At 42.5% G+C, this 24220-nt stretch overlaps 1 protein-coding gene across 1 annotated transcript in view; it reads left to right on the top strand.

Annotated features, from left to right (window-relative positions):
- Window positions 1-24220, top strand: part of LOC137348057 (unconventional myosin-Id-like) — a 552237-nt gene that overhangs the window by 305813 nt on the left and 222204 nt on the right. The window contains exon 17 of the mRNA XM_068013182.1: window positions 16400-16623. Coding sequence (XP_067869283.1) covers window positions 16400-16623 — 224 coding nt within the window. The remainder of the gene's footprint in view (window positions 1-16399; window positions 16624-24220) is intronic.

The raw sequence follows: 24220 nt of genomic DNA, 5'->3' as shown, positions 1-24220 counted from the left end.
TAAGAAAGTTGTATACTCCAGGAATGTAATGCAACACATGAGAGGCTGTATTCCCAGTTGGAAACTGACCAGTAGAACTAATACTTCCAAGAGCAAGGCTTCCATTTGTGATATCAACATTCAAATGAATTGAAGCCATGGTAATTTCCACTAACTTTATGCATTCCACTTTTGCAGTTGTGGGATGTTTCAGCAGAAACTATTTTTTTCCACACTTCAAAATTTTTTACCCCCAATTGTTCCCTTCCTCTGATTTTCCCCCCACCCCATCCCGCTCTTTGTTCTTGAAGGCAGTGACCCCTTTTTTGGTTATGGTCCCACGGGTGCTAGATGTCCTCCAGTACCTCACAACTGTGGCCATTCTTCCAGTATAAGCCTGGGCAATGGCTGCCTGCTGCTGATTCAGCCTCAAGAGGCATCACAGGTAAACCTGTTCCTATCCTCATCCAGTGTTTGCACTGCAGCAACAACTATTTCTGTAATGCCTTTAATGTGGAAAAATGTGCCAAGGTTACTTCACAGTAGTGCAAGGAATAAATGAACCGTGAATCAAAGTAGATATTGGAAAGAGTAACCAAAATTTTGTTCGAAGAGGTAGGATTAAAGGCTAAGTGGCTGAAGGCATAGCTGGTACTGGTGAGCCAAGAGGAGGGGGTGGTTGAAAAGGCTACAGAGATATTAAGGGAGGGATTGAAATGAGAAGGATGAGCAATTAAATGTGAAGCTTTAGGGACCGGGGTGTGGTATCAATGGGTCTTGGTGCAGGTTTGGATCCAGGCAACAGAGTTTTGAATGAGCTGAAGTTTATGGACATTGAGAGGCTGGCCAGCAGAGGTGACAGTGACAAGGATGAGGGTTTCAGTGCAGATGGTCAAAGTAGGGGTGGAGGTAGGTGATGTTACGAAGGTGGAAATAGATGACGAGGCTATAAGTTTGGAAATTTAGCTCGGAGTCAAACAGGAGGCCATGGTTGCAAACAGTCTGGTTCAGCCTGAGACAGTAACTGGGGAGAAGGAGAAGTATCAGTGTTATATTTATGGGACAGTGGCGGAGTAAAGAGAGATATTGGAGAAGTAGGTCAGGGTTGATCAGTGTGCATGTGGAAGCTGGCTTCCTCTCTGTGGATGATGTCACCAAGGGACAGCATGTAGATAATGTAGATAAGTATTCTATTCCGGAAAGCCAGTTGTTGAAGGATGATGCTGGAGCCAATCTTTACTCATTTATTTACAAAGTGAAACATTATAAGAATACACCTCCTAGCTCAACCACAGCATGGTTTCAATAAGTGTCTGTTTATATGTGCTCAAGTGAAACCCCAATTAGTGCCCTCCACCTGCATAGAACTAAACACAATTGATATACAATTAGCACCTTGGGGACTTCTAATATGACAGTGTCGGGTAGGATCAAAAGCACATTTTTCCAGCAGGGTTTACTAAATAAGGGATAGGAGCAGGACCCCTGGTCGATTTTTCTTTCCTTAACCCTGGGGCACGAGGACCAATTTTAATTTTCCTACCAATACCCTGACTGAGATCAACTAACTCAGTACATACTGAGGATCAAACTTGGGATCTGATTGGCTCATCTATTTAATGGATAAACTTAATGGGAATCCTTTCTTATGTTTTCAATAACAAGCTTAATACCAGTATGTACTTCTGTAATGTTTTACTTATTTAGCGCCAAAGAAGCCAGAAATTATTACATCAGAAGATACAAAATAAATATCAGCAATGTGCTTGCAGCTCGATCACTTAAATATTAATGATGATAAACTATCCAGGACTGCTGCTTGCTATGAAACCATTTGTCATTTGTGTCAGCATCCATCATTCACTTACTTCTGTCATTTTTTGGTTGACTTAATAGATTTACTTTTCACAAAGACATCCTGGAGTCTCTGTAGCGTAGGCTTTTGTGGCATACTAAAACTGGCATAGAGGAAGTAAGATGAAGCATGTTGTCAACAAAAACAATGCAAGCCAACAATCTCTAATTATTAAGGAAGACTTAACCACTGATTGACCTATATGTGAATTGCCAGGTTCATAACTAAATATATTTCATGGAATGGTTCTAAAGAATTTTTCAACAGCTTACTGTAGATTCACTGCTTTGTATTGCCTCATGAAAAGTCTCCATGTGCTTTAGAAATCTTTCAGATTTTCTCAATACAAAGGCAGTTTCATTAAAGCTGGAGGCAGCTGACCCCTTATTTTCCTTCCAAGCCCTTTTCCTGTGGGTATTAAATTCTCTGAAGGTTCAAATATGTACACATCAATCCTTGCTGTATTCGTGATTCATTGCAGGTGATGGCAGATCTGTCTGCGAGCATATGAAAAACTGATGGCGTTAGTCCATTGCACTGGTTCAGCATGGCTTTTGTTAGCAACATAAGAGTGTAAAGTGTGGAATGAGAGAGCCACAAGCGCAGTCCGCCTGCACACCACATACACTTGCTCCCAATTCTCCATACTACCCATTTAATCTCCGGAGGCAAAGTTCTGCATAAATAGCTACATAAACACAACAACAGTGAAGCAGAACTGCAGAGTATTGATCCATCTTTCTGTCTTCACTATTAAAATCATACATGCGCACACACCAGTTTTGTGTACACACTACCACATGCACACGTACCATCTCACACCCACACTCCTTCATGCACATGTACCAATCTCATGCAAACACTTCCGCACTCACTCCCACAGACACACCAACCCTTCCCCCACCCACACCAATCACATCCTCAGCAATACCAGACAACCATCTTCAAGGCCCAAAGGTTTATTTGTTCATCTCAGTCAATAACTGTGTCTGTACACTCTCTCTAAGCTTGGAAATGGGATTAGGGAGGAATAGGACAGATATCCTAAATAAGTAAATTAGGTTTAAATCTATTTAGTCAAAGCTATGTCGGCCCCGAGCTGCTACTGCTTTTCCTTGTGCCATTCAAATGTCATATCTACAAATCTATTTTTAGCCTCTAAAGATGAGGGAACAAGTTATTCTTCTGCTGTTAGTAGCTGAGGCAACTATAAAAGTGAATGAGCAATTTATAATGTTGATTATACAATGTCTTCAAGTATTTGCAATCCATTGGAGATGATTCAAAGTATTTTTTGCGGTAAAAATATCTGAATTATCCAATAATTTGAATTAAGCAAAATGGATTTCAGAGTAAAAGGGTAGTTTAGAGTCTTAAAAAAAAAAATTAAAAGCATCAAATAATTCACAGTAGATATATTAGTCAAGTTTGATGACAGGGATCTGTTACACATCTGCTCTGAAATAGTCACACTAAAGCCAGAAACTATTTCTGGATTGGAATATAAGCATGCTCAGTGCTACTGTCTGCATCAAGGACATTGTATTCTTTTTGCAGTCCATTAGAAGACAAATTAAGTGCTTGGAAATGCCTTATAATTAGCATAATTAAAACCACAGACTTCAGTGGCACCTAGGGGAGGAATATAGTCGAAAGGAAATGAAGAGTGTTTAGTACCTGCATATTATGACTTGTAGACTGCATTGGTACTGCACAGATTACTGGTTCTTGGATCTGTGGTTATTTTAAAAGCCATTTATTTATTGAAGAGTGTCCTTGTGCCATGCCAGAAAAGCAATTAATTGTGCAAATCTCTTGCAAAGTGTTGATTTTGTTAATATTCAGAGCTACCTCATCCTTTTATAAATTGGAAAATTAAACCACGAATGGAGAAGATTATATATCTCATTCTAAAGTCACAGGAATGTATTATCTTTAGTTTATGAAATACCGATCACTTGCCTTCTCTCTCCTGCACTTTTCTCCTTTCCAGTTGGGAGGGTAAGATAGTAGTTTGTGGAATTCTGTATCATCATCATCAACACCACTCAATATTGACTGATGAGAGGCATGCCAAAAAGAGTGGCAAACATTCCATTATTAGGTGTGTTAACATCTTTTTCTGGTTGGTTTGAGATCGAATGTTCTGTCATTACAGCCTATTCCATCAATAACCCAGCCAAGAACTGTTAACTTACTCATAAAGGGTAGTAGGAAATGAATAACTATTGAGGCAAAGATTAAAACCCATGTTATCTGAATAGAAATCAAATGTGACCAGGCCACCATACAATGTTTCAGTGAAGTATAAGAAGCTGATTTTTTTAAAAATTCATTCATGGAACGTGGGCTTCGCTGGCCAGGCCAGCATTTATTGCCCATCCCTAATTGCCTTTGAGAAGAGGGTGGTGAGCTGCCTTCTTGAATTGCTGCAGTCCATGTGGGGTAGGTACACCCACAGTGCTGTTAGGAAGGGAGTTCCAGAATTTTGACCCAGAGACAGTGAAGGAACGGCGATATAGTTCCAAGTCAGGATGGTGTGTGACTTGGAGGGGAACTTGTAGGTGGTGGTGTTCCCATGCATTTGCTGCCCTTGTCCTTCTAGTTGGTAGAGGTCACGGGTTTGGAAGGTGCTGTCAAAGGAGCCTTGGTACATTGCTGCAGTGCATCTTGTAGATGGTACACACTGCTGCCACTGTGCGTCGGTGGTGGAGGGAGTGAATGTTTGTAGATGGGGTGCCAGTCAAGCGGGCTGCTTTGTCCTGGATGGTGTCGAGCTTCTTGAGTGTTGTTGGAGCTGCACCCATCCAGGCAAGTGGAGAGTATTCCATCACACTCCTGACTTGTGCCTTGTAGATGGTGGACAGGCTTGGGGAATCAGGAGGTGAGTTACTCACCACAGGATTCCTAGCTTCTGACCTGTTCTTGTAGCCACGGTATTTATATGGCTACTCCAGTTCAGTTTCTGGTCAAGTAAATGGTAGCCCCTTGGATGTTGATAGTGGGGGATTCAGCGATGGTAATGCCATTGAATGTCAAGGGGAGATGGTTAGATTCTCTCTTGTTGGAGATGGTCATTGCCTGGCACTTGTGTGGTGTGAATGTTACTTGCCACTTATCAGCCCAAGCCTGGATGTTGTCCAAGTCTTGCTGCATTTCTACACAGACAGCTTCAGTATCTGAAGAGTCGCGAATGGTGCTGAACATTGTGCAATCATCAGCGAATAATGTACATCCTTCAATTTAAGATGTTCAATGTCTTCCATACCCACATTCTTTTTGTTAAGTAGTGACAGCTTCCTGTAACAATTCGTTCTATTACTATTTTTCTGTTGCACTATTGTCCTTGTGCTTGAATTATTCTATTCATTTCAGAGGGTGCTCTTTTAATCATCCTAGCTGAACATCCCAGCTGGATAGTGCTGTGCTGCCATTCTTTTATTTATCGTTGGCTGGGAATGATCACAATCTAATGGACTTCCTACCTACATTTACAACATTTATCCTCAAGACCCTTCCCCCTTTAATCCTCTCATTTACCCCTCCAACCCAGTTCCCCCCACCTTCCTATGAAAACCTCAATTCTATCCCCCTGCACCTTCTCTTCCCCCCACCCCCCCCCCCCCCCCAACACCCTCATCAAATTTCCTCTTTTCCTTCAACTTCTGCTGCCTCTACACTATCCACCCACCTCTGAACTCGTGATTTAGACCTTTGCTCAGCATTGATCTTCGGGCCTGTGGCCTCAGGCCATTCACCACCTTTCCACCCTATTTTCTGCTGTGCTCTTCCGACCTCCCCCACCATTATGTTTCCAACATTGGCCATCTATTTGCTTGGCCCTGTTTCTAACCTCTTGAGGTGGCCAAAGGTCCACCCGAGAAATCCCACATCGCCCTTCCTACAATTCCCCAAAAGTGGCCTTTGCCCCAGTGGCCTGAGCTAATATAGCCCAAGCACCAAGCTTCAAAAGCCATGTTGTAGACCTAACAGGAATCTTATTTTTTAAAGTATGGAAATGTAATGGTTAACTCATGATTTTGTAGAAGCCTGTATTGTTTAAACTGTGCTTTATGCAAGATATGGAGTTCACTACTGTCCTTCAGATAATGAAGCCTGTCATCCCTAACCAGAATGACTGGTGTGACATATGACTCCAGTCCCACATGATGTGGTTTACTGCTGATGCTTTTTGAAGTGGCCTAGCAAGTTGCTTAGTTATAACTGATCATGCCAATGTGCAAAAATGTAGGAAAGACCTATGAGTAATGTCCTCGGCCTTGTACCAGGACTTGGGAAACCTCAGTCCAGCCAACTCTTAATTCCTCCACGTTAACATTTGGGAGCTGGTGCTTAAGTTGAGAGAGGTGTCCAATTGTATAATCAAGCAGCAGCCTCACATAGTTGTGTACGTGGAATCACATCTATCAGGAAACACGTCAAACTCCTCCATCACCATCGTTGAGTATGACCTGCTCGTGGTTGAGGCACTGTGGGGTACAGTCAGGTAGGGGTGGCCCAGGCAGTCCTCCTTATTGACTGCAGAACTCTCAGCATCAAATAAGGTCAAATAAACTTTCTACTTAACACCTCTCTTGATCACTGCTTTTATTACTTGGGGAAAGCTCTGTGGGAAACAACAGGATAGAATGTACTTTCAGTGGAAGCTTCAATGTCCACAACAAATATTGCTTTCATAGTGCCTCCACTAACTGAGCAGGCTGAGTCTCCAAGGATATAAAAGCAAAATACTGAGGATGCTGGAAATCGGAAGTAAAAACAGAACTCTGAGTTCTGATGAAAGGTCACAGACTCGAAACGTTAAATCTGTTCCTCACTCCACAGCTGCTGCCAGTCCTGCTGAGTATCTCCAGCACTTACTATTTTTATTCCTCAAGGACATAGCTGTCCTACTGGGTCTGCATCAGTTGGTGAGAGAACCAATATAAGGAAATAATATTGTCCTCACACAGGCTGTTGCAAACCGATCTGGCCACAAAACTATTGATAGGAGTGGCCATTGCACAATCCTTGTGAAGACAATGCCTCATCCCCATAGTACGGTCATCCTGAATTGTGTAGGGTGACGCTGCCACCAAGTTAAGTGGAACAGACTAAGGACAGAGGTAGCAGCCCAAAAGTAGCTACCCAGAAGGCACTGTGAGCCCGTCAGCTGCAAAACTGTAAACAGCCACAATCTGTAGCCACATGGTCTAGGGAATTGAAAGCTTTCAGCCTTCACTTTCCTCTACCCTTGTTTCCATAAGCAATGCCACGGGACAACTGCTAGTTCATTGTCAAAATGGAGAGAAAATGTTTGTTTGTTGAACACACTTAAACTGCATGTATCTTGATTAGTTCATTCAATGAAAGGGTTGATTATGATGATGCTTTGACCATCATTGTCGATAATGACAGCCTATGATTTATCTCCATTGGTTCTCATACGACTATAAAATCTGCTATTTATGAAGGTTGTTTTCCTACATGCAGGTCAATTTGACATCCAATATCCTAAGGGATTATTTTTCCTTGATTTCCTTTGGGCTCTCTTTTCTTTAGCTAGCAGGATACGACTTGCTTCAAGCTTTGCCGTACCATTATGAAACATCTTTTGCCACTTTTTCCTGCCACAATAATCATGCTTCTGCATGTTTGATTAGATTGGTCTTCAGACAATCATTATCTTTTGAACTGACCACCACAAGATTATTTACCGGCTTCAGCTCACTGTAGAATACCTTCTTGGATAAGCTAGTATCAGGCATTCGGACTAAGTGACCAGCCTGCCTTAGCTGCGCCTTTACTATAATACCTCTTATGCCTGGCATATTTGCTTTTCTGAGGACCTCAGTGTCCAGAATCTAGTACCACCCCATTGAATTTTCATGATCCTTTCTGAGGAAACCTAGGTCGATGCGATTGAGTTTTCTGAATAATCAGCTGTAAGTGGCCCAGCTATCTCACACATGCAATAAGGATGTTATAACTATTGCCTTGTACATCTTAAGTTTTGCTTCCCCTTAAATCGCCTTTTTATTCCACAATCTCACATGGAGCCTTCAAAGACAATACTAGCTTTAAACAACTAAATTACAGAACTAAGAACATTCTGTGTTTAGAATCTGTTTTAATTGTTATAAAGTTGCTTGGGTGATTGAGTTTTGATTCCCTTCCTCTGTCCCTGCTTTATGGTCCTGCTTTTCTAGTGAATTAATAGCAAATATAAAGGAAACAGCTGGCTTTCAGAGCCTATAATTTGCTGTCCAAAATCCTGCCTAGGATGAGATGGCTTATAACCCAGTGACAATATGACAAATCAGAGCACACTGAGACATTAGACTGCAGCTTTTAGAATGCATTAAATTCATTCATCCGTTTACAAAACAAAATTGATGTATGGTAGGCTAGTAGAGCTGGTAAATGAGCTGAAAAGCTTTTGGGTATTGGAAATGGGATAAATTTGGACTGAAAACAATGTGATGTTAACCTTCTCAGGCCTTCAATAATGCTTCGTAACTGAACCTTTATTGATATAAAGGAAAGCTGCTCTTTTATTTATTTTATTAACTACTTAACCTCTTCAATTAGTTGTTTTCAAACTGTTTTGTACCACTAAAATTTAGCTGAGGTTTATCACAAACAGGTTCAAACGTGCAGAATAATGAGCATGAATTGTAAAATTGTTGTGTTCTACCTTTATCAAGTTTCAATGAACTACATTATGATGCACTTGAAGTACATGGGCTTTGGGTCTGGCGGGCGGTACAACTTCATAATCAATGTATGGCTAGTAGTATCTCACATTACACTGCATCTCAGTCAGAATGAAACCACACTTAAGTGCAAAGCCAACAAGGGAACCCTTATGCTTCCGTCAAGTGCCCCTAGCTATCCATTCCAAGCTTCATTGCGAAAGGTTGCATCTGCTTCCTTTGGAAAAGCACTTTGAAAGCAGCTTGCTCACAGCATGTCACCTTATAGAACTAATCTTTTTCTATACTTTCAAAGCAGAAAAACACCAATAAAAGATTTTTCTGTTGAGTCTTCAAGAACTCTAAAAGAGTGAAGCATTGTTGCGTTACCCGTTTTTCCCTTTACAAATTCCCTTCTTGAAAGCACTGGAGCACAAGATAAGGAAACAGATGGATAATTGTTTTATTTTTTATTTAAGCAGCTTTTGTTAGCAGAAATTGTTCAGTGCAAACACTTGTAAGATGATTTCTCTGGATGCTGTTGAGGATTCTCAATTATTAATACTGTTGCCTCCATTCTCATGGCAGTTCTGTCCTGATTTCCCATCTAGTCACACTGTAAACTAGGTGTTAAAGAGTTTAAAATAAATGTGTGAGTATTATTTTGCAGACTTTTTTTCAACTACTTGAGATGTGAGCTTACATAAGAGGTTCATGTCTTCTGTGCATTGAAACTTGCATCCTTATTCTCTGCAGCATTTAGTTTAGCCCAATTCGGGTTGAATAATTAATTCCTTGGTTTTGAATACCAAAACTACATGGGATGCCCACCACATTCTCCTGTTACCTTAGAAGGCAAACGGTATCAAGCTAGCAAACCACTTGATACAGGCTAAACTACTGTTTTGGTTTATTTACAAACAAAATGATACTTCATTTACCTATGACTTTACTTTCTATGAAACAATACTTTTGCGACAACCAGATTTGATCCACAAGAAGTTAAGGTGCCATTTTTCAAATGGCTTCCTGAATCTCTTGCCATATAACAGTTCCTTTGTAATGCACTACCTGAAATAGTGGTGGAAGCAGACTCAATAGTAACTTTCAAAAGGGGATTGTCCAGCTACTTAGAATAGAATCATAGAATGGTTACAGCACAGAATGAGGCCATTTGGCCAGTCAAGTCCATACCGGCTCTCTGCACAAGTAATTTAGCTAGTCCCACTCTCTGGCCCTCTTCCTGTAGCCCTGCAGTTTTTTCCTCTTAATGCTTATACAATTAGCTTTTGAAAGCCATAATTGAATTTGCCTCTACCAACCTTTCAGGCACTGCATTCCAGATCGTAGCCACTCACCGCGTTAAAAATTTTTTCCCTCATGTTGCCTTTAACTCTTTTGTCAATCACTTTAAATCTGTGTCCTCTGGTTCTCAACCCTTCATGCATACTTAAAAATTAGAAGGGCTATAGGCAAAGAGCAGGGGAGTAGGCTAAATTGGATACTTTCTCAAAGAGCCGGCACAGGCATGATGGACCAAATGGCCGTTTCCTGCAGTGTACGATTGTATAAAACAGCTAGAATTCTGTTATATACATACATTGTCCTTAGAATGAACTTGCGGGTCTTTACCAGGACCAAAGGCCACTAAACAAATTCTCTTGTTTCATGCAGCTTAGTTCCTTGAGATGGCACTGTCATTCACCCATGATCAAATGTATAATGCTATGAAACTGATACGATAGAATGATAATGAGAAGTTAAGTAGATACTGCTGGATTTCAAGCACTTGAATTTAAATAAATCAATTCACGTGTAGATTGAAGCACCTTAATCTTAACTAATTTCCTGTTAAACAACCTTTCTAGTTCATGCAGATAAATGCCTGCTGGTTTCCATTGTGAAAGCATTCTCCCTGTTAAACCCAATAGAAAATCGAGTGAAATTCTTATTTTTGTTACAGGCTCCATTAGCTGGAGGAATGGTTATTTTTCGACTTTCAATCTTGTGCTATTTCTAAGGAGTTCCAGGCTCAATGTATGAGGAGTGAGGCAGTGCCGGACTTCATATGCATTGACTGCTGAAAACTACGTACAACCAGCATGGTCTTGTATTTTCTCCCCAATTCTTCCCTAGATTTTTCAGTACTGAACCAACATGTCTGTATGTAATTTAAGCTGTCATGTTGAGCAAAGGGTAAGCCTGTCTTAATCTACACGAGCTAAGTGAAGATCTTGTATGTTTTCTATACATGTATCGTTTCTAATAGACATGAACTTTGACCAGATCCTATACAACTACTGCAACGGCAATAAGGTACCGATTTGTGGTGGGGTTTGAAGACAATGCCTTCAGTCTTTCAGTGTTTAGCTGGGAGAAATAGCACATCCAAGACTGGATGTCAGGCACAGCAGTCTGGTAACAGAGGCAATGGAGAGGTTGAGGGGTAGTGGAGAGGTAGAGGTGTGTGTTGTCACTGTTTATCTGGAAGCTAATTCCATGCCTATGAATGATATAATATCTCCAAGGGGCAGATTGTAGATGAGGAAGAGGAGGGGACCAAGGTTAGATCTCTGGGGGACTACAGAGGATAACAGTCCCATGGCAAGAAGAGAAGCCATTGCTAGAACAAAAACAAGAAATGCTGGATTCACTCAGCAGGTCTGGCAGCATCTGTGGAAAGAGAAGCAGAGTTAACGTTTCGGGTCAGTGACCCTTCTTCGGATCCGAAACGTTAACTCTGCTTCTCTTTCCACAGATGCTGCCAGACCTGCTGAGTGAATCCAGCATTTCTTGTTTTTGTTTCAGATTTCCAGCATCCGCAGTATTTTGCTTTTATTATAGCCATTGCTAGAGATGTTCTGGCTATGCTGCAGAGAGATCAAGGAGGATGTTGAGAGATAACGCAGCACAGTCAAAGAGGATGTTCTCTGCAACTTTGGTTAGGGCTGCTTTGGCAGGAATGGAAACCTGGTTGGGAAGATCTACAAGCTGTTGTGGAAAGGATGGGCACGGATATGGAAAATAATAATACATTTAAGAATTTCGGAGAAGAAAAGGAGATAGGCGGTGGATTGTTAGTTTGCAAGGACAGAGGCAAACGTGGATTTTTGAAGCAGGGGACGATGATGCTGGTTTTTAAAGGGAGGTCGACAGTAGCTGGGGGGAGTGTTCCATTTGTAGGGTCAACCAGCAGGAAGAGAAATGGGACCATCAGCAGTTCAATGTGAGCAGTCTGAAGGGAACAAGAGGTCAGCCTTATGGATGAGATGGGAGAGAAATTGGAGAAAGGTGTGGGTTCACTGTTTGTTGGGGAAGGTAGTAAGTATGTTACAACTGAGGTGGGAGGAGTGCACTGTTTATTCTAGTTTCACTCCTCCACAGGTCACAAGATATATTTACATTTTTTTCCCACTTACCGATCTTTGGCCTCCTTGTCTCGAGAGACAATGGGTAAGCGCCTGGAGGTGGTCAGTGGTTTGTGCAGCAGCACCTGGAGTGGCTATAAAGGCCAATTCTAGAGTGACGGACTCTTCCACAGGTGCTGCAGATAAAATTGGTTGTCGGGGCTGTTACACAGTTGGCTCTCCCCTTGTGCTTCTGTCTTTTTTCCTGCCAACTGCTAAGTCTCTTCGACTCGCCACGCTTTAGCCCCGCCTTTATGATTGCCCACCAGCTCTGGCGATCGCTGGCAACTGACTCCCACGACTTGTGATCAATGTCACAGGACTTCATGTCGCATTTGCAGACGTCTTTAAAGCGGAGTCATGGACGGCCGGTGGGTCTGATACCAGTGACAAGCTCGCTGTACAATGTGTCCTTAGGGATCCTGCCATCTTGCATGCGGCTCACATAGCCAAGCCATCTCAGGCACCGCTGGCTTAGTAGGGTGTATATGCTGGGGATGTTGGCTGCCTCGAGGACTTCTGTGTTGGAGATACGGCCCTGCCACCTGATGCCAAGGATTCTCCGGAGGCAGCGAAGATGGAATGAATTGAGACGTCGCTCTTGGCTAACGTACGTTGTCCAGGCCTCGCTGCCATAGAGCAAGGTACTGAGGACACAGGCTTGATACACTTGGACTTTTGTGTTCTGTGTCAGTGCACCATTTTACCATACTCTGTTGGCCAGTCTGGACATAGCAGAGGAAGCCTTTCCCATGCGCTTGTTGATTTCTGCATCGAGAGACAGGTTACTGGTGATAGTTGAGCTTAGGTAGGTGAACTCTTGAACCACTTCCAGAGTGCGGTCACCGATATTGATAGATGGGGCATTTCTGATGTCCTGTCCCATGATGTTCGTTTTCTTGAGGCTGATGGTTAGGCCAAATTCATTGCAGGCAGCCGCAACCTGTCGATGAGTCTCTGCAGACACTCTTCAGTGTGAGATGTTAATGCAGCACTGTCAGCAAAGAGGAGTTCCCTGATGACGTTCTGTACTTTGGTCTTCGCTTTTAGACGGGCAAGGTTGAACAACCTGCCACCGGAACTACCTCAACTACCGTGGAATCTCCCTGCTCAGCATAGTGGGGAAAGTCTTCGTTCGTGTCGCTTTAAACATGCTGCAGAAGATGGCTGTGCGTATCTCTCCTGAAGCACAGTGTGGCTTTCGAGCAGAGAGATCCACCATTGACACGCTGTTCTCCCTTCGCCAGCTACAGGAGAAATGGTGTGAACAACAGATGCCCCTCTATGTTGCTTTCATTGATCTCACCAAAGCCTTTGACCTCGTCAGCAGAAGTGGTCTCTTCGGACTACTAGAAAAGATTGGATGTCCACCAAAGCTACTAAGTATCATCACCTCATTCCATGACAATATGAAAGGCACAATTCAGCATAGCGGCGCCTCATCAGACCCCTTTCCAATCCTGAGTGGCGTGAAACAGGGCTGTGTTCTCGCACCTACACTGTTTGGGATCTTCTTCTCCCTGCTGCACTCACATGCATTCAAGTCCTCAGAAGAAGAAATTGTCCTCCACTTACCGATATGGTCAATTATAGACTCTCTTTTTTTTTTTCCCCCAGAGTAAAAAACACCAACCAGGTTTCTTCAATAAACAACATAATTCTCAGTTTATTAGAAATCAAGTCGTAACCAGCAATGAAGCAAAGCATTAATGCCCAAATTGAGATATTAAAGTTCCCTTTTTACCTTAGCCCCTCTCTCTCTCTCACACACATACACCAGTTAACCAGAAAAATAAAGGGATTTTCGTTTTTAGGGCTCTATTACAAAAAAAAAGACAAAAAACACTTGGGCTAAGTACTTGCTAATTCTTGAAGAAGAAAAGAGATATGGAAAGATGTCCTTTGTTTTGGTTTGGTGTCCCAAATGTTCTGGGATCTTCCCAGAACAGTTCTTTTCAGGCGACATTGAAGATCAGTTTGGATAGGATTTCCAGGACAAATGCAGCAACAGAGGTTTCAGACAGGCCTTACAGCAGAAATGCAGCAACAGAGGTTTCAGACAGGCCTTACAGCAGAAATGCAGCAACAGTTTTAGTCTGCTTCTTACACATGCCTCTCAGATTCTCGAAAAATGGAAAACTGGCAGTTTTATTTTCAAAGAGCTGGAACAGACAGATTTGGGGTGGTGTGTTCTTCTTGGCAAGTTGATTCTTTTAATCCTTTTCAAACCACTGTTCATCCCCAACTACCTTTTGTAACAAATCAATGTGAAACCAAAAACATTCCAGAAGTCAAGCCTCCTGACTTCTATAAATCTTGACCTGTCACTTCTTTGTAAACATCTCCCCAAGTCAAAAAAAACCCTGCTAGGTAATTATTTGAGGACAGTAACTGTTTACAGTCCAGATCTCTGTGACCCTTATCAAAACCCATCCATGGAGTCTTTTCAGTTTTTCCAAAATAAAAAGATGTCTAACTCTAAAATACGAGTCCTCAAAAAAAAAACTTAAAAATATAGAAGCACTCGTAACAAGTAGCAAAGGCAACAGAACACATGGTCTCAATCTTCGTGGCACAAAGTCCATGAGCTCCTTGCACATTTTGGAGGTGTAGTGGAAGGGGCAGGGGAGAGGAGTTTATAGAGATGGTTGATGGAGAACAGAATCTGGGAGTTATCTTTACTCTCCAAGATGACCCTGATATAGTGATTTTTAAAAAAAAAATCTTTCATGGGATGTGAGCATTGCTGGCAAATCCAACGTTTCTTGTCCATCCCTAATTGCCTTTGACAGCTGAGTGGCTTGCTAGGCCATTTCAGAGGGCAGTTAAGAGCAACCACATTGCTGTGGGTCTGGAGTCATATGTAGGCCAGACCAAGTAAGGATGGTAGATTTCCTTTCCTAAAGGACATTAGTGAACCAGATGGGTTTTTACAGCAATCGATGATAGTTTCATTGTACCATTGCTGAGACCAACTTTCAATCCCAGATTTTTTTAAAGTAATTAATTAATTGAATTTAAATTCTACGAGCTGCCATGTTCGGATTTGAACCCATGTCCCCAGAGCATTAGCCTGGCCCTCTGAATTACTAATCCAGTGAAATTACCACTACACCACCATCTGCCCCTAGTGATTTTTGAGAACCGAGAGTGAGCCCCAATTACACTTGATGTGGTCCAGCCAGACTCGTGATGGATGGCTCAACCAGCTGTTTGCCAGATACACTCAAGTCTCTGTCCTTTGGACTTAAGGAAGAAGTTGTGGGCCATACCCAGGGAATTACAAGCATGCAATATTTTGTTGGAGACGAGGGTATTAAAGGTTGAGATTAAGGAGTGGCTCAGAAAATCATTGGTTGCAGAAGTATCATGGTGAATGGAGGTTAGCCTGTTAGGAGTTTGAAGGTGATATTCTAAGTGACTTGGAAGAGAAGATTTTTTTTTTCCCCAGAAGGGATGCAGAAGGAAGTGAGGGATACAAGGAATTGGTCAGAGATGGCCTTGTTAGTGATTAGGACCATGGAAACAGAAAAGCCACAGGAGGTGGCAAGTTCAAGGGAGTGGCAATTGGAGAAGGTGTGACTTGGTGATAGAAGCCACACCACCACCATGGAAAAAATAAGCAGGCGAGAGGAGGCTTCAGTAAGGGCCAAGGTCTCACCACCTATGGGCCAAGTTTCGGTCAAAGCTGTGGTGTCATTACACTCGTCTGCGAAATGGTTGTGAGTCGCAAGTGTTGGAGGAAAATGCAGAATGGGGTGGTGATTGTTGATCTGCCAGTCTAAGGAAGCAGTTGTGGGTTGAATAAGTGAGTTTGGACAGAGGTTGGTTAAGTTTGCATATTGAGCAGGTTGGTCAGCAAAAGGAGGTTAGGGCATTTTTATCTAAGATTTGGCTTAGACCTTGAGTTCCTGATCTTTGGCACTGCAAGAAAGTGGATTTTTTTTTTTAAATATCAAGAGACGGGGTTAGCCAATCCTCTGGCTTCTCAATGTCGACCTTCTAGAGGACATTTACAGAGTTGCATTAATGGAGGCCAGCGATCAGGATAGCTTCCTGTTGTCAGTGATAGAATGGTACAGGATAACCTAATGAGAGAAAGAAATGGGTAAGTTAGAGAAATATGTATCTTTTCCAATGCGGAAAAATCTTAAATTTGTATCTATCTGAATCAATAGGGTCCCAGCTTTGGTTAATGTGATCCATAAGTGTATTCGAGAGCCCAAGTAAGGATGGCAAGTAATTCACACAACAGAGAACCTGCAGTTGGTCAAGAACCCACTATTAAACAACACAGTCATGATCACTTACCAATTGGATTTGGGATATAAGATTTTTGTAGTCATATGACTTTTAAACTACTTTAGGGCTATGACTACATGCACAATTATCACTTCTATTTTGGGTATTTTGCTGAATTTCTAGTCCGTCCTCTGTAATTAAACATTTGCTTTCTTTTTTAGGTCTGGAGGGGTACAATTGCTCGGCTTCGCTACAAACGCACAAGAGCTGCCTACATCATCATAAACCACTACAGGAAGTACAAAGTGAGGTCTTATATCCGGGAGGTAGGCAGGCGCTTCCAGAATGTTGGGAGCATGAAGGATTATGGGAAACATGTGAAATGGCCGACTCCACCCAAGGTCCTTCGTAAATTTGAGGAAACATTGCAGTCTGTTTATCAAAGGTAACTCACTAAGCATCATTGTCAGCACAATTTGGTAATCGTGTACTGTCATTTCGAATTCTTACCATAATTTTTACATTGTACCTTCTACTTATGTCATAGTTTTGGTTTTCCCTTGGCACTTTTCCTCATATTCATGGGTAGATTCAGTTTTTATAAATAGATCAAACACTTCTAAGCCAAAACCTGCATCTTTCAATTTCACAGTGTATGTGGTAGTGTGCTCTGATTTAACAAATAACCCTTGAATCAAGGTAAATCGTTATTGCACAGAATACATAGGATGGCAACCATGTTCTGGCATCAGCTCAATGCATTGTTTACTAGTAAAGTGCCATCCTTGCCAGTTGGGTACTTACAGGTTAGACTATTTGGTCAGATTAAATAACATACCAAGTACAGTACAATACCTAAACTTACAATTTCACACCATCATACATTTTGTAAGAAAATCATAATCTCAAAAATTCATTAAAACGCACGAAACACAATGGCATTAAAACAATGCATATTTTTAATGTGCCATTATGTATGTTATGTATGCTATTGTATGTTATGTATGCCATTGCTTTCCATAAAGAAGTTAGGAACAGTTCAATGAAGAGAACACTAAAAAATGCAGTATCTTCTGGAACGAGGTTTTAGAAAAATATAGTTATAAACTGAAACATTTAAAACGGTTTAAGTCAATAATGATCTACACTGGGATAAATCTTTGCTCCTTCAAACTTAATATGGCAACACTGTAGTTGTGCACTTGAGTCTTTTTAAATAAATGTTATGCCTGTGAACCTTTGTGATGTGCAACATAGTGGAACAAAAGCCTACTTTCTGCTAACCTTGGAGATTGGGCTCTAATGCTGTATTTATTCCCAGCTGCCTGACATTTCTCAGTGTCAAAAGCCATGTGTTCATCTCTATATGGCTTCCATTAAAAGCCTTGCATGAATACAGCAGGGTGCCCTATTAGGTAGCTGCAGTTAACTCAGATATAATTTGTTGATATGGAAGGATATTTTGGCTTTAGTTACTTGGGCAGCTGACCACACAAAGCAGCAAATTTGCCAAAATGATTTTTTAAAAGTGGCTGCCACAGCATTGTGTGTTCCATACGCACACAAAATAAATTTGTGTGCCAAACCTGCCAATTCTGGCTCCAGATTTTTATGAAATAAAATGTGCCCTTGATTCTCCCCTCTAAAGCTCCAGCTGACGACTATGTACTCTATCCAGCTGTCAGGCTCCTCGGCTGCACCAATGAGTCACTCATTCTTTGCCGACACTGCGAGAATCTGATACGTTCAAGATCACTTCACAAATTCTTAGGTTAAACACATGCATATAATTGAGAAGGAACAAGTCCATACACAAGATTCCAGGGACCTGTGCACAACTATGAAAATAAAATTTTGGAGAGTAAACTCCAAGAGATACAGAAAATGGTTGACCTTCAGCCTCAGAAATGCTGTCATTTCACTTGCTTTTAATTTGATCTTGGGTGAGACTATGTAGTCAAGAAATTGGAGAAAATCAACAAGGAGAAATGAACACTTTCTACTTAGGTACCCAACAGTGAACACTAATAATAATGTTAGAGATATTCCAGTATTATGTATTGCCAAAGCAATGTAGGATACCTTTTATATTGAATTTTTGTGTGAGAATTTTGTTCCAACACTATGCTGAAATCCAAAACTCAGGGAAGCAACACCTGCTGTACCTGTTGGATGCTTCCTTTTACCACACAAGCTATCCTTGTAATCTCTGAGTGAGAATGGCTATCTGTGAGCTGTTATGAAGCCTGCAACTGTCTCCATAACAGGCTTCCAGGCTCTTGCAGCCAACAGATAGACAAACTTGCATCCCATCAGTTTGGATTGGATTAGAGGTGGAAGGATATTCTGGTTCCTATTACCCCATTAACATTTTTTTCCCTTTCATTTTTCCCAACTTTCTTCCTCCTCATGCTGAGGTACAGATCCCAGAACACCATCCAACTCTCTTGACCTTTTCCCAAGTGACATCCTTCCTGTATGAGCTTAAGTATCAGTCGGCTAATTGGGTAGAGGAGTATCACAGCTGAACTTGATCTCGGCCTCACCCGATATCCACACACTTGTAATTTCAAGCAAAGAATCACTGGATAGTGATCAGCAGAAATCAACAAGCGCATGGGTAAGGCTTCCACTGCTATGTTCAGACTGGCCAAGAGAGTGTGGGAAAATGGCGCACTGACACGGAACACAAAAGTCCGAGTGTATCAGGCCTGTGTCCTCAGTACCTTGCTCTACGGCAGCGAGGCCTGGACAACGTATGCCAGCCAAGAGCGACGTCTCAATTCATTCCATCTTCGCTGCCTTCGGAGAATACTTGGCATCAGGTGGCAGGACTATATCTCCAACACAGAAGTCCTTGAAGCGGCCAACATCCCCAGCTTATACACACTACTGAGTCAGCGGCGCTTGAGATGGCTTGGCCATGTGAGCCGCATGGAAGATGGCAGGATCCCCAAAGACACATTGTACAGCGAGCTCGCCACTGGTATCAGACCCACCGGCCGTCCATGTCTCCGTTATAAAGACGTCTGCAAACGCGACATGAAATCGTGTGACATTGATCACAAGTCGTGGGAGTCAGTTGCCAGCATTCGCCAGAGCTGGCGGGCAGCCATAAAGACAGGGCTAAATTGTGGCGAGTCGAAGAGACTTAGTAGTTGGCAGGAAAAAAGACAGAGGCGCAAGGGGAGAGCCAACTGTGCAACAGCCCCAACAAACAAATTTCTCTGCAGCACCTGTGGAAGAGCCTGTTACTCCAGAATTGGCCTTTATAGCCACTCCAGGCGCTGCTTCACAAACCACTGACCACCTCCAGGCGCGTATCCATTGTCTCTCGAGATAAGGAGGCCCAAAAGAAAGAAGATCAGTAGCTAGAATGTTAGCTGATTTTCTCTTTCTCCCCCTTTCCTTAACCCAGGGGCATTGAAACATCGCCACCACTGCCACATCCAGATCACTTAAGTAGCAAAACAATAAAAATTAGGATTCCTGATCTGAGTGGTCAGGAGTATCTTGTCTGTGTTCCTTCAAAAAGAGATCTGTTAAAAATATTTAACAACTTTTTAAGCTTGTACAGTTGCAGTGTAAGCTTCCTGTGATGGAGGAGCATGATATTTCTTTGGGAGTCCAGCTTGCCTACTTACCTTTAAGATAAGTCAGCTTCTCCTGTGACTTACATGTAAAGACACTGTCACTGAGCCATACAAATCCAGGTCCCTGGCTGGTCTCTGAGGCTAGTGTAGCAGTGAGGGGGTATAAATTGTGTTAGTGAAGGAAAAATAGATTAGGGTTCTTGCCCCTGCTCACTGTCCTGGAGCCTCTGCTGGAAGTGGCATGTGTGGATATTTGGAGAGGACAGAATTGGATTTGGCTGTGAGATCCTGTAAAGTTGAGTAGCCAGCTGACATTCATTCTTGAGGCTCATGTGCAGAGTGCCCTTCCTGAAGGGATTTGGCACCTGTTGAACCTGACTGCACAAGACAACCATTTTCTGGAGAGGAGAGAGGAAAACTGCAGAGAAAAAAGAAATAGAAAACCATTTAGATTGCTTTCTATTAATAAGCTTTTTAAATTGGAAAATGTCTCGAAGCAAAGGACAGTTAATCATATTTCACACTATCATCAGCTGCATCCTTTATAGGTTCACCAATAAATAAGAAAAGTGAGGGACCAAGTTGATAACGCTGAAAGAAAGATGCATGGTATGGGATTCTAGGTTTTTATAAACACAAGGAGTGCAAATGCAAACAAGTAATGTGAAACCTATTTAAACCAATGGTTAGGCTACAATTAGAATATTATGTTTGCAGTTGGGCACCATACTATCATTTTTATACTTTTTATAATACAGGTATTAATATGAAAGTGTATGATGTCTGGCATGTGACAGAGCTCAATGATACAGCAGCAAATCTTGGGTACTGCTGCTCAGAGCACTTTATTTTATATAAGGACAGGATTTGTACCATGTAAAATGAAATGGAATATTATAAGGCATGGATGTGTGCCATTTAAGACCAGAGGTCAATGGAGAAAGAGCTACAGATATCAATCTTCCACTTCACCCAACCCAAAATATTGTCACAAAGATTTTCTGTTTGGCATCTGGGCTTACTATAAATTACAAGATAAGAACGTAGGAGCAGGAGTAGGCCATTTTGCCCCTTAAGCCTGTTCCACCATTCAGTGAGATCATGGCTGATCTACGATCTAACTCCATATACCCATGTCCCTTAATATATTTGGGTAACAAAAATCTATCAATCTCAGTTTTAAAATTAACAATTGATCTCACATCAATTGTCGTTTGCAGAAGTGTTCTACCACCTTTGCGTGCAGAAGTGTTTCCTAATTTCACTCCTGAAAGGTCTGGCTCTAATTTTCAGATTATGCCCCCAAGTCCTAGACTCCCCAGCTAGCAGAAATATTTAGCCCTGTCTGTTCCCCTTAATATCTTGAAAACTTCAATCACATTACCTCTTAACCTTGTAAATTTCAGGGAATACAACCTTAGTTTGTTTAATCTCTCCTCGTAGCTTAATCCTTGGAGGCCAGGGCCAGAATTCTATGCCCCCCCCGCCCATAGGAGCGGGCTTGTGGCGTAGGCAAGGGGTGATGTGCAGGTCGTAAAATTGTGAGAGGCAGAGGGTGCCGTTCCCGATGCCTTCCCGCCCCTGCTGCAATTTTACCAGGGGCGACAACGGCAAGAAACAGCCCACCACCCTAGGCCAAAGAAGGCCCTTAAGTGGCCAATTAATTGCCACTTAAGGGTCTCCTCCTGCTGCCGATGGTATTTTACCAAGGGCGGGCGGGTGCCAGGTAAAACCTGTCAGCCTCCTTGCAGGATGTGGGGGGCCCTCCTGATCAGGCCCCCGGTGTTCCTCGCGAGGCCCCAAATCTTGCCTCTCTTCTAGGGCCAAAGTCCACCCATCCTACTGTTGGCTGGGTGCAGTCCCATCAGTGGTCACCGCTCCTGGTGGTACTGCTGGGGCTGAGAGCTGCTGAATATTTGTCCGGTGGGTGGGGCCTCCCCCCCCCCCCCCCCCCCCAATGCAAAATTCCGGCCCAGGTATCATTCTGGTAAATCTATGCTGCACCCCCTCGAAGACCGATATCTCTGTCCTAAAGGGTTGTGCCCAGAACTACTCACAGTGCTTCAGGTGTGTTCTAACCAGAGCTGAAGAATGACTTAGACCCCTTTGTATTCTAATCCTCTGGATATAGAGGCCAGCATTCTGTTAGCCTGTTGATCACATTTTAATGATCTGTGTACCCCCAAGACTCTTTGGGCCTCCAGAGTTTCTAGCTTTTCATCATTTAGAAAGTACTCTGTTGTATCTTTTTTGGTCCATAGTGGATGCCCTCACATTTGCCTCTGTGGAAATCCATTTGCCACAGTCTTATCCATTCACTTAATCTATTAATATCTCTTTGTAATTTTAGGCTTTCATCTACACTGCTTACAATACTGCCTATCTTGTGTTATTGGCAAATCTGGATATGTGGCTTTTAATCCCATCATCTAAGGCATTAACAAATCCAGTGAATAGTTGAGGCTCCAAAACAGAACCTTACAGGATACCACTAGTCACTTCCTGCCAATTAGAATACCTGTCCAATATCCCAACTCTCTGTCTCCTTCTGCTCAGCCAAATTCCAAACCAGGTCAATAATTTGCCTTCAATTCCATGAGCTTCAACTGGAACTAACAGTTTCTTATGACGGACTTTATCAAATGCATTCTGGAATTCAATATAAGTACAAAGAACAGTACAGCACAGGAACAGGCCATTTGGCCCACCAAGCCTGCGCCGATTTTGAAGTCTGTCTAAACTAAAACCTTCTGCACTTCCGGGGACTGTATCCCTCTATTCCCATCCTATTCATGAATTTGTCAAGATGCCTCTTCAACGTCACTATCATACCTGCTTCCACCACCTTCCCCGGCAGCAGGTTCCAGGCACTCGCCACCCTCTGTGTAAAGAACCTGCCTCGGACATCCCCTCTAAACTTTGCCCCTCGCACCTTAAACCTATGTCCCCTAGTAACTGACTCTTACACCCTGGGTAAAAGCTTCTGACTATCCACTCTGTCCATGCCACTCATAACTTTGTAAACCTCTATCATGTCGCCCCTCCACCTCCATCGTTCCAGTGAAAACAATCCGAGTTTATCCAACCTCTCCTCATAGCTAATGCCCTCCAGACCAGGCAACATCCTGGTAAACCTCTTCTGTACCCTCTCCAAAGCCTCCACGTCCTTCTGGTAGTGTGGCGACCAGAATTGCACGCAATATTCTAAGTGTGGCCTAACTGAAGTTCTGTAAAGCTGCAGCATGACTTGCCACTTTTTATACTCTATGCCCCGACCGATGAAGGCAAGCATGCCGCATGCCTTCTTGACTACCCTATCCACCTGTGTTGCCACTTAGTGACCTGTGGACCCCGGCCTGTCAATATTCCTAAGGGTTCTGCCATTTACCGTATACCTCCCACCTGTATTAGATCTTCCAAAATGCATTACCTCACATTTGTCCGGATTAAACTCCATCTGCCATTTCTCCGCCCAAGTCTCCAACCGATCTATATCCTGCTGTATCCTCTGACTATCATCACTATCCACAACTCCACCAACCTTTGTGTCGTCCGCATACTTACTAATCAGACCAGCTACATTTTCCTCCAAATCATTTATATATACTAGAAACAGCAAAGGTCCCAGCACTGATCCCTGCGGAACTCCACTAGTCACAGCCCTCCCTTCAGAAAAGCACCCTTCCACTGCTATCCTCTGTCTTCTATGACCGAGCCAGTTCTGTATCCAGCTCACCTCTGATCCCGTGTGACTTCACCTTTTGTACCAGTCTGCCATGAGAGACCTTGTCAAAGGCTTTACTGAAGTCCATATAGACAACATCCACTGCACTTCCTTCATCAATTATCTTCGTCACTTTCTCACAAGTAGCATCAATAGGAATTCCCCTGTCCACTACTTTAGTCACTTCTTCAAAAAATGCAATCAGATTCATCAGCATGACCTATCCTTTACAAATCCATGCTAGGCAAGATGTTAGACAAGTCAGACACACTCCAGGCCCTAGGGAGTGAAACTTCACCAATAAAACTGGACAGAGACATTGAATCTGAGAAAATTAACTAGAATTAAATCCCCAAATTGTAATGGTTGTGTTGCATTTTACCAGTCATTGAGTTTCTTCTAGTGGAACTGATTCTTACTATTTAATTGTCTTTTTTATGAATTTTCTCTCTTCCCTTTCCCCACAGGTGCTGGTTTCTCTTTAGTACCACACCCAAATGGCCATTATTCATGTGGTAGTTTAGACAGTAAATGTTGACAGGGTATTCAACAATGGGAACATTACAAATGAAACCGATCCTGTCCTCACTTGCAGTCTAATATTCAGGTATTTTTGAGTAGAAATCTATAGACTAACCAGGAGCAGAAACCTTAACTAATTTTCAACTTCCCCATTTGGGCATGTCGAGACCAATTTATAGTGAGTCACTGTTACCCTGACTTGA

This window comes from Heterodontus francisci, chromosome 33, assembly GCF_036365525.1.
Source record: "Heterodontus francisci isolate sHetFra1 chromosome 33, sHetFra1.hap1, whole genome shotgun sequence".
Lineage (NCBI taxonomy): Eukaryota > Metazoa > Chordata > Chondrichthyes > Heterodontiformes > Heterodontidae > Heterodontus > Heterodontus francisci.
Note: the sequence above shows the minus strand (reverse complement) of the source record. Positions and strands in the feature narration are given on the sequence as shown.